Source organism: Gossypium arboreum, chromosome 9 (assembly GCF_025698485.1).
Source record: "Gossypium arboreum isolate Shixiya-1 chromosome 9, ASM2569848v2, whole genome shotgun sequence".
NCBI classification, from domain to species: domain Eukaryota; kingdom Viridiplantae; phylum Streptophyta; class Magnoliopsida; order Malvales; family Malvaceae; genus Gossypium; species Gossypium arboreum.
Genome location: NC_069078.1, coordinates 68,020,108 through 68,031,886, shown reverse-complemented (window position 1 = coordinate 68,031,886; position 11,779 = coordinate 68,020,108). Strand labels below are relative to the sequence as shown.

Below are 11,779 nucleotides of genomic sequence, written 5' to 3'. Positions count from 1 at the left end.
CTTTATTAAGTAAATTTTGCAATTTTGCAATTTTTCCCTTAATTCTCCTTATTTTCTTGCTGATTTCATGCTCTTGCCATCTAGCCCAAATAGACCTTGGGTCTATTTTCCTTTTAAACCCTCTTTCTTTTATCATTTAAGCTATTTAATCATTTCCCACAATTTTGCATTTGATACAATTTAGTCCTTTTTGTTCAATTAACTATTAGAACTTTAAAATTTCTTGACGAAACTTTAATACTAACTTATTAACACTCCATAAATATTTATAAAAATATTTATGGCTCGATTTAAAATTCCCGAGGTCTCGATACCTTGTTTTCGATTTTAATTATTTTAGTATTTATTTTTAGTACACTATTCACTATTTCAAAATTTTTCCTAACTTCACATTTAACTTATACTCACTAAATTAATAATATTTCCTACTCATTTGTCGGACTTAGTGATCTCGAATCACTGTTTCGACACCACTGAAAATTAGGCTGTTATATGATTTGATTTGATAACTTCCCTTTTTCTAGGTTGTTTTTTGAGTGGTAGCTTTATTCTATGGTGAAATATTACATCCACACATTTGAGATTCTACCATAAACGTAATCTAAGGAATGTGTTCCTGAGAAGTCATGATTGTAACACCCCATACCTGACTTGATTGTCGAGTCCAAGTTAGAGGATACCACATCCGTTGCCAAAGCAACTATGATTGTAATACCCCTAACCCATATTTGTTGTCGGAACAGGGTTTCAAAACATTACCGAAACTTTTAAAACATTTTTCAAATAATTTATGTAAATTACTATTCATTAACCAAAATTATTCAAAATGTCCCTTAATTGGACCCTCGAGGCCCAATACGAGCATTAGAATCAAGTCGGGACTTAATCGGAAACTCTAAGAATTTTTTGCTTGTTTTTAAAATTTTTCCAAGGTGCAGGGCTTACACACCCTTGTGGTCAAAGGGACACGCCCGTGTGACCTTAAGACATGCCCATGCTAGAGGCCGTGTTCGACCCCGTGTAACTTTCTGACGTGTGCACACAACCATGACACACACCCATGTGCTAGGCCGTGTGGTTAATTAATTCAATTCGAAATTAGGTGCAGGTTTCACACGGCCAAGACATGCGCTTGTGTTCTAGGCCGTGTAGCAAACACAGCTGAGACACACGTTCGTGTCTCTACCCTTGTACTCAATTCTGAGCATTCTGTTTCTCAAAATTAAGGTGCAGGGGTTACACGGCATAACTACACGCCAATGTACTCGGCTGTGTGTCACACATGGGCTAGACACATACCCATATGTCTGCCCCTGTGGACAAAATAAAGCATTTCTAGCTTCATTTCTCACCCAAAATTACACCCATGGCCTGTACTTGAAACACACATCCAGTGCTAACCATTCCAAGCATTCAATTTAAACAAATTTCATCATTCATCATGGCATACCATTACATGCGTACATGCTTACAATCTTACCTTGACTTATTCTATATATTAGACATAATTTTGTCAACTACTTAACTTATATTTAGCTACCATAGCATGACATTATAGGTATATCAAAACAACCATTACTAGTCATTCCAATGGCTAGATTACAAGCATCATTATCAAGCCACTAATGGTTAAGTTATCTTATACATGCCATTATACCAAAATGATTTTACTATGTATACCCAAAATAACTAGTTGATAGTGTGACGATGCTCCAATGATCTCCAACCTTCGCGAGCTTCCAAGCACTATAAAACAGGGGAAAAATAAAACAAAGTAAGCATTACATACTTAGTAAGTTCGTATAACAGAAACTAAACTTACCAATCTCGTTTATTAAATCTAAGCATACAATATCATGTTTTCCATCCATTTGTCTAAACTGTCTAAACACATACATTCAATCAAACATGTTAGTCACCAAAATCTTCATATCAATCAAGTAAACATATATGAGCTCATCATGCAAAATTCTTTCAAGTCATTATTATTTCTTCTCACAATTCTCATACCATGTCAAGAGTCGTGTCCGTTGATTCATTGAAATTCCGATGGATGCTCAAGTACTACACTCGAGGTGTACGATTCAATAATCCGTCAATTTCTTATTCAAGAGTACCCATTAGGGCACTTAATCAAGAAACACACTCTTGAGCCACATATCGTATAAGAGGATTACTAGTCTAGGCTAAATCCTTTATATAATGTATGCTCAAAGGAGCTTGATTAGGATTACCAGTCCAGGTTAAACCCTAATCATAACGTATACTTGAGAGGAATTATATCATGATTACCCGTCCGGGCTAAATCCTTTCTATAATAAGGTCAATAAGATTACTCGTCCGAGCTAAATCTTATCCGCAATAATTTCAGGACCTCATCCATTTCGGGAAAGCACATATATTCATCAAAATTCAATATTCAATCGGGACTTACCCCTTTTTTGCCATTTTAAGCACGTATTAAAATTTTCATTATAGCATTCAAGCAATGAATTTTAATATAATTCATATTACACACAAACACATTATTCAATTAAAATAATTACATGCTTGATTAAGTTACACGAACTTACCTCAACACTTGTTCGCGTATAAAATCTACTGATCCAAAATATTTTCTTTTCATCGGTCTAACCTCGAATTTGTGTTGTCTGGATCTAGATAAATAGCTTTGATCATCAATTTCACGTATTTCGTATTTATTTGGACTTAATTTACATCCTAGGCAAAATTACCATTTTACTGTTAACTTTTCCATAAATTCCAATTTTGTCCCTAGGCTCAAAAAATGAAACTTGTGCAATTTACTCCCTATTCAAGCCTAACCAAAATCCCATTATAAAATTTATAGCACATGTATTTATAAAAATTCATAATTTTTCATCAAATTTGACAACTTTACATTTTAGTTGTTTATATATAAAAAAACCTTTCATTTTCTACCATAAATTTCTAATTTTTAGCATATTCATCCATGACCCAAATTTCATACATTGATAACTTTTCAAATTAATCCCCCAAATAGATATATTAGACTATCTCGATTTCAAAAATATCAAAATTACTAAAAACGGGACAAGGAAACTTACCCAATTAAGCTTTGAAAGTTTCTCCTCTCTCTCCTAGGGTTTCCATATAATTTTGGGGATGAATATGACAAAAATAAGATGATATTTCTTTTTATCATCTTTTAATTAATTAAATTATTTCAATTCTAATTTAGTCCTTACCCTTTTCTAATTTTTCCATGGATGAGTCACCAAAAATCTACATAATTTTCTTTAATGGCCTAATTACCATATAAGGACCTTTAGATTTGAATTCCATAGCTATTTAATCCTTATAGCTACTAGAATTCAACTTTCGCATTTTATGCGATTTAGTCTTTCTCGTAATTAAGCACTTAATCGATAAAATTTTTGTATAAAAATTTTCACACGACATGTCTATCATATTACGGACCATATTATAAAATAAAAATAAACTTTATTTTCAGATCAGATTTTTTGGTCCCAAAACCACTGTTCCAATTTCACTGAAAAAGGGCTATTACAATGATAATTTACAATTCAATTGAAAATATTGATAAATAGATGAATATATTACCTAAGGTTCATGGGAGCCATAACATGTTTATATGATTTAAATTAATATGGATGTAAATGATTGTGTGAAAGAACCTATTGTACCTATATGTGAAATTAGACAAAGCAATGTCTAACTATACTTTGAAATCTGTGAACTTCGAACATACCTCTGTATGAATGTCAATGAATTTGCTTGATATAAGTTAATTATGATCATAATGTGCCTTTAGTAGACTAGGTGAAATGCTTAGGATACAACTGGCATGCCAATAGAGATTAGATATGCATTTGATCTAGGAGATGACATGTTAGAGCTTCTTTGTACCTTTCGAGCTTAGCATTTATGTGCTCTCTAGTTTTGTTTGGATGGATGCATTCATGTATAGTATGGTTGTGTTTGGAAGGATGTGATATGATACCTTCGAGCTTAGCATTTATGTAACGCCCCAATTTTCGGGAATTCTGTGAATGTTGGCAAAATTTCATGCTTTAATTTTGTCATTTGTGAGTGAAATTATGAAATAGGACCTATGTAAAAATGTTTGAAAATGCTATAGGCTAAATTGAAGTGGCCAAATAAATAGGAGTGCAAAATAGGAGGATTTCCATGACAAACCTCTCATTTTACATGAAGTGACCAGCCATCATGTTGTTGTAGACAAAATGTGCACTTGATATCCATAATTTATGGTACAAATTGATACAAATTGATAATGGGTTAGGTAAATGTTCCATGATAATAGGCTAGGTAAATGTTTCATGATAATGGGTTAGGTAAATGTTCATGATAATGGGTTAGGTAAATGTTCCATGATTGGAATTTCATGTCTTTTGTATTAAAGAATTAAATAAATGAAATATGAAATTTTATTAAAAGAAAAAGGGGTGAAAAGAACAAAGTTTTGTCTATCTTTGTTTATCATAGCCTAAAGTTAGAGAAGAGAAATGAGAGGAGAAAGCTCTTGAATGTTCGGTCACTTGGGGAAGAAAATTGAAGGTAAGTTCATGGTAGTTTGCTTCTATCTTGATGTTCATGAGTTCTTCTTGATTCTACCTTAACTCTTGAAGCATATTTTGGTTTTTGGTTGTGTTGTGAGTATTTGGTCATGAATTAAAATGAAGGAAATGGTTGTTGTTTCATGTTCTTTTCATGAAAAATGGAAGATATGTGAAGTTGAGCCAAACAAATGAGCATGCATGTACTTAGATGCTAAGGGGAAAAATCGGCTAATATGTTGTGCTTTAAAATGATGAAATGGAGATTATACTTAAGTAAAATCATAGATATGTTATGATTGATTGGTGATATACATGTTTAAAAAAAAAACATGCATGCAAGTTATGTGTGAAAGAGTGATTTGGTAATAAATCTGCTTGGGACAGCAGCAGTAACGTGACTTTGGAAAATCACCATAAATTGTGGGAGATGAGTTAGAAGCTGCATAAATTATGTAATTAAATCTTAACGAGTCTAGTTTCAAATGGAATAAACGAGAACATATTTTGAATTCTTTACAATGAGAAATTTGATTCGTAATGAAGAGTGGTCAGATTAGTCAAACAGTGAAACATGGGAAACTTTGAGAAAAATCTGGTATTGATTGGATAAACCAAAAATTCTGAAAACTTTATGGATAGAAGATATATGAGTCTATTTTCAGGGAAAATTAACGGCACTTGATTTGGAGTTTCGTATCTCCAGTTATAAATGATTTAGTGACTGTTGCTCAGGAAGACAGCTTGCAGTGAAATTTTGATTATGTGGTAAACATTGACAAAAAAATTGTTAATGAGTTGCTTATTGATTTCTTATAAGCTTACTATGATCTATAGGTGTGGTTGGCCGAATATTGTAAGGGGTTAATACGTAGTTCATATTTGAATAGTTAGATTAACGTGTTAGTAATCCAATTGTAGGCAGTTCGTGTGTGGATCTCGTCAGCATATCGTCGCAAACAGGTGTGTAACTAACACCCTCTTTCTTAGTCTGGATCGGAAAAAGTCGAAAAGCCGAAATGCCGAAAATCGGTATTTTGTATATTTGCGTGTGTGCGAATGCTCGTGAGGTAAATCGATTAATGTTTTTGGTAAGCTGCAAAATTTGGACTGCAAAGTGCATGATTTCAGTGCCCTCGATATTTTTGGGCTTAATGGGCCAAAATTGGAATGATGGGCCAACGGGCCCAATTCGGTAAGAACCCTCGGTACGTGATTCTGTTAGTACGTGAAAAGTAGGAATATGCATGAAAAACCCTAAAATAGATAAATTACTGAAATACCTTTAAAAGTGGAAAATTTATAGTTTTACCTCTAGTAGATAAATTACCGAAATACCCCTAGGGTTAAATTGACCTAAATGCATGTTTGACTGTTGTTATTTACTGCATGCCATGTTGTTATTATCTGATGCATGGGATTGGGATATTGACGGAGGAAGTATGAAAGTGGCTTGTCCACGTCTTGGAGGCTTTGCCTCAATTCTATCGTTAACTAAGCAAAGGTCAAGCTCGTGGAGTGTTCAATTTGGGTGGGTTGAGCTAATCCCACATGGAGTGTAGGGCTGGTACGGGTGGAGTGTAGTGGTTGGTGGGTTGAGTAGTCTCCCAAATGGGCTTGCATATGTTATTGATGTTGCATGTATTTTGAAATGGGCCTATGGGCCATCTTGTTATCTGAATAAGGGCTAAGGCCCGGTTTATTGTAATTTGAAAAGGGCTCGTCCAAGACCACTCATTACTGAATGGGCTTAGGCCCAATAGGCTTGAGCTGACTTGGGCTTTGAATGGGTTTTCCTTACACACCGAGTTTCCCCAAACTCACCCCTTTTATTTTCATCCACGCAGAAATCCCCAACCATAGTGGGCTTGGAGTCGTGAGGGAATTCGAGTGGCCACATTGCTCAAAGTTTGGTTTTCTTCGGTGAACTGGACATCCTATTATTTACGTTGAGGTTTGGGTTTTAAATGTAATAAGGCCGCTTAATTATTTTTGAAGGTTTTAATATGTATTACTAAGATAGGTATTACTTATTTTAACTGTTGAAATTGGATAGCTTTAGGCGCGCTTTTCAAAAAAAAAACAACAATTGATTTCAAAATAACACGACAACAAGCAAAGCTTCCGCAATGAAAGTATTTTCCAAAATTAATCACTTTTCCTAAAAATGACTTAATCAAATCGGTTTCCTAGAAATATACATGACGTTAAGGTGTGGCAATGGCGGTGTGCATGTCTAGGATTGGATCCGAAGGGAGCTTGGTACTTAAGTAGTCCGATAGACTCACCTCCTCTTTTCCGGTTTCCTACCTGGTGCACAGCTTCCATTCACTTTAACCTATAATGAAATTATCTTTTAAAACACTAAGTAGGTTTTTCTGGATCAACAATATAAAATGTTTTGAATGCTTTGATGTGGCATGTCGGATCTGGCCATAACGTCTGGGCCAGGTTTGGGGTGTTACAATTATGTGGTCTTCGATTGTGTTTGGATGGATGCACTTATGTGCAATATGGTCCTGTTTGGAGGGTCGTGATATGATGCCTTCGGGCTTAGTAATTATGTGCTCCCTGATTGTGTTTGAATGGGTCTCAAGCATCTGAGTTACATTTTGCTAGAGTTTACTGAAGGCCCTAAGCTAATAAATTGATAAGAAATTGAATAAATGGACATACTATAATGAATATGTTTTGATATCATGTTTCGAACATTGTGGCATAAATGAATGGTGTTATAAGTAATTAAGATGAAAGGTCGAGAGCCTATCTGTGAAGGAAAATTTTTGAACTAATTCATAAGGGCTATAAGGCAAAAATATGAGGTCAAAATTTCTATTTATGTAACTTCTAAATGATTATAATAATGATGTTGTGAATTGGTTGTAAGATGGAAGGATGACCTTCTAAATTTTATGAACTATGTTATAATACACCCAATGGTTTGTTTCTACTTGAGTAAGAGTTAAATTAATCCTTCTCTATGGATATTGCACTTGGATAACATTAATTCCTAATCAGTCAACAATGTCATGATGTTGTTCCTCGCAATGTTACGACTTTACAAACTATGCCTTGATCACTTCGCAAATTCCTAGCAACATCATGACATTTTTACGTCGATGTCGCAATTTTAGTAACTAATGTCACGACGTCATGTCTCGCAATATTGTGACTTTACTCTCTTTTTTTTATTCTTAGAAATTCAATAAATTACGTCATGACGTTAACTTCCTTGATGTTCACAACATTCTTCTATGAACTTAAACTCCACGACAACAATTAGTAAGGTCAAGACTTCATCTACCATAATGTCACGACATTGTGTTACATTACACAGTTTTATAGCTTAAGCTCGAACTTGGAATGAATTTATTTATGACCAAGCTAGTGAATTCTAATAAAAGATGGACTTTATATTTGACTAAACACTATGTGAACACTCAATAGGAGTTATACATTTGAATTAAACATGTGATCACCTAATTAATCAACAATTTGTTAGTTGAATCCCCCTTTAATTCGATAATAAGGGTTAAATCCTTTAATAACACTAAAATGTGGCTTAATTGAATTCTAAATCATTACTCCTAGGGGCTCAACACTAATAAGTAATAGGATAAGTATGTTTATCCTTGTGTATCTATTGAGTTCACGCGTAAATTGTTTAAACATGTAGGTTGTGGACTTGTCGAGAAGGTTATGGTTCTGGCATGGGAAAATCGCATGGCCATTCAGTATTTTGAAATTGTAATGTTTCTATGTTGATTGTAATTATTGTATTTTGGCATGTATTTAAAGACTTAAACTATTAAAGGAATTTGTCAGTATTTGGATTTAGTGAAATCGAGTGACTTTTGAAATTATTTGAATGTGTATGTTAACCTTTGAATTATAAATTGATTTGAGACTTGTATGTATGCATGATTGAGCTTTGAAAAGGTTTTACAATAATTCAAAATGATGTTAAAAATGTATTCAAGCTTTCTAAATGATGAGAATGATTTAAAGAATTTTCACTAAATCATGAAGTCGTGCAAGTTAAGAAAGTGTTCCAGTAGCATCTCCTATTTTCAATGGTGATTGAAGCAGGTATGGGATGATATAGGATTTGTTTAGCTGCAATAATACTATTCCATATGAAAAGAAGGTTATTACCTTCGTTTACATCAATAAATTCACAATTTAAAAATTATTTAGCTTTGGACAGTCTAAATGAAAGAGAATAAAGATTCGAATAACCTCCAACTTTGTTTGCGAAACATTGTCATGTTAAAAACATTTAAGGTTTTCAAAAACTTATACCTCCAATTTTTTTAACAACACAAAGTTTCTCTTATGAGGCCCAATGAACTTCCTGTTGCCCATTATTGTTAGAGCCCACTAAAAGGAGATCATCATTTTTTGAGGGGCATCACCTGTGTTCAAGAGCAGTAAGAAGACACTCATGCAATGAACAGGGAGTGCTTGGGCAACAGTTTTTTGCACTTTTTTCTTGGTTTTGACTGAAATTTGTGCTTCCAACTAAAATCCTCTTACTCAATCTTTCTCTGAAAAAAGAAAAAAAAAATTACTTTTTGTTCCTCCCATTGTGGGAAGATAAATCCCAGATATTGCCCATAATTCATCGTTAAGCTTACCACCATAACCAAACAAATAATGCATCTGTCAGGAAGTCAAAGTATAATACCTGACTTCTATAGATTAATAGCTTGTCCCAAGGCTTCCTCATAACCATACAGAATACTTTTTACGGCATGGCTTTCAAAACTCTAAAAAAGAGGCAAATTTGAAAGAATATTAAAGTTAGTAAAAAGCTTACATGTCCTCCAAATTGAGTTGTGATCCCTTGGCGATACTCCAAAAATGTCGAGGCAGGTTCTAGTATAGTTTTCTTACAAAAAAGGGAATGTTTGGAACATATATTGTATCGCTTTCACCATCTCCAATTGGCTTTAACATCACAGTACAAGTCCACATGATTTGCAAAAAATGATTTGAATTATTAAGGTAATATAGATCTCGTTTTAGAGGAATCAAACTTCATGAAAGCTAAGCCTGATAATGGTAAGAGTCAATTTAGCCTTAAGCTTCGACTTCAGCTTCGATCTGACGTGCATAAAATATTGTCAATCTGTATGTGTTTAAAAACAAAGCTACAATATTTAACGTTAAAGCTGGCAATTAGACTGACGAAATAATTTGATTAGAAGAATAATTTTGTTTGATAATTCAATTAAAACATTTTCAAAAGATCAATTTAAATTTGATCTATAGTTTGAGGACTTTGGTGTAATTAACCCCCAGAAAAACAGTAAGTTGTCAATCAATTTACATGCAAGAATAGGAGATATTGCTGAGATTCATTCGGCCGCTTGGTTGCTCTGCAACATAGTCGATTTCGAACCAGGATACAATTTTCATTTGCTTCATGCACAAGTAACACAAGAAGACTGTAGAGCATATAGAAGTAGATAATGCAAGTAATAAAGCACTTAAAAACTTTGCAAAACCTAAAACGAGGACAGGCACAAGCACGAGTTATGCAAAACCTAAAACGATGACTTTGAGAAAACTTTGCTTGCAAAAGCTCACCCACAAACCACATGCAAATACATAGGATAAACTACGAATCAATAGGTGTAAATCAGCAATAGAACTCCATAAACAATGCAACCAGATATTTCCATACCAGATTCTGTGTAAATAAATTAGGCCCCTAGTACAATCAACTACAGTTCTTAAAATAACATAATTCTAAAGAGCTTAAGTCTCTCTGTGATACCAACATATTCTAAAATCCGGCATTCCCTGTGACATAAGCACAGCAAGACCTAATCACAGCAGGTAAACATCAATCATCTTTTCTTAAAACCATATTTTTTACGTTCATAGAATAAGTCTGTTTTAGCACTCCCGAGATTAACAATTTTTGGACAACCATCGCGATCTTTCTCTTGCTGAGTACACTCCTTACAGTAATATGCATCGGATATCCCCACCCCTCCACAGATAACACACCTACCTTGAAACGACCCATAGTTGCATTCATCGCAAACTCGCACGAGCGTGCAAGGGCGGACATAAGAGTCACAGATTACACACTTGCCATCACACTTCTCACATAATCGTCCTATTGCAATCCCCGGCTGTTTCCGGCACATGATCAAATCAGGATGGTGCTTAGCCATGACTGCCCAAACTTGTTCCTAGTTGTTCCAAGATCTGAAACAGAAAAGCAAAAGAATCAAACAATACAAGAAGTGTAATATAAAGATAAATTCAAAAACCCAACATCAGAAAACAAAAAACAGAAATTATTAAGACCGTGATTCCCTTCTTTTGTTCCTATTAATACTCATACTAATGCAAGTCCCTTTTGTTCCCTAGATACTGCTATGGAAGGATAGTTAATTAGCCATAACACAACCCTAATTATAAGATAAACACTCAAGTTCTCCTCAATATTAAGAGGTTACAAAAGAGTATTATAAAGAAAAACCCAAAAACCAACATCACAAATCAAAGACAGGACTTAATAAGATTCTGATACCCATGTTCATTTAATTCTCTTTTGCTTCCTAGTATTGCTACAACCCTAATTATAAAATAATTGCACCATATAAAAAGCAAAATAACTTACAAAATTTAATTTGCAGACCAACCAATAATAATAAAAAAAAAACTAAAAAAAGAACAAAAGGAAAATAAAAGAAAGCAAACAGCAAGCTTGGAGCGGGTATATGAGTTAGCAAAGAAAAGGAGGAGGGTGACCTGAAAGTCGGCTTTGGTGATGTTCCAGAGAGTCTCGAAGCAGAGAGAAAGATGAGGATCTGTGTGGATTTGAAAACGTATAAATGAAATTGGAAAAATCATAGGGCTCGTTCTTTGGATTTTAATTTGGGCTATTGTTACAGATTTTTAGGCTTTTTTTATCTCACCATATTGGGCCTATAATAATTTTGAATTTGGTACTAATCTTATTAAAATTTAAAAACAATAAATATTTATTTAAAAATTTCTGTTAAGTGTACTATGGTCATTTCAATTCTTTTCTTAAACTATTACAATATCAATCCATTTAACCAAGTATAAAAATACTATTACAATTCTATTCTATTCTATTCCATTCCATTCAACTAAATATTTGAATTACTAATTACAATTTTATTCCATTACAAAAGTTCATAATCCTTCTC

The 11,779-nt window shown here is 33.8% G+C and overlaps 1 protein-coding gene across 1 annotated transcript; it reads right to left on the bottom strand.

Moving 5' to 3' along the window:
• Positions 1-10,263: 10,263 nt before the first annotated feature.
• Positions 10,264-11,487, bottom strand: LOC108454364 (PHD finger-like domain-containing protein 5A). Its single transcript, XM_017752804.2, has 2 exons — positions 11,355-11,487; positions 10,264-10,805 (listed from the first exon to the last, which is right to left on the bottom strand). Exon 2 carries the CDS (start codon positions 10,769-10,771, stop codon positions 10,439-10,441), a length of 333 nt encoding a protein of 110 aa, XP_017608293.1. The 5' UTR covers positions 10,772-10,805; positions 11,355-11,487; the 3' UTR covers positions 10,264-10,438.
• Between the last annotated feature and the right edge of the window lie 292 nt (positions 11,488-11,779).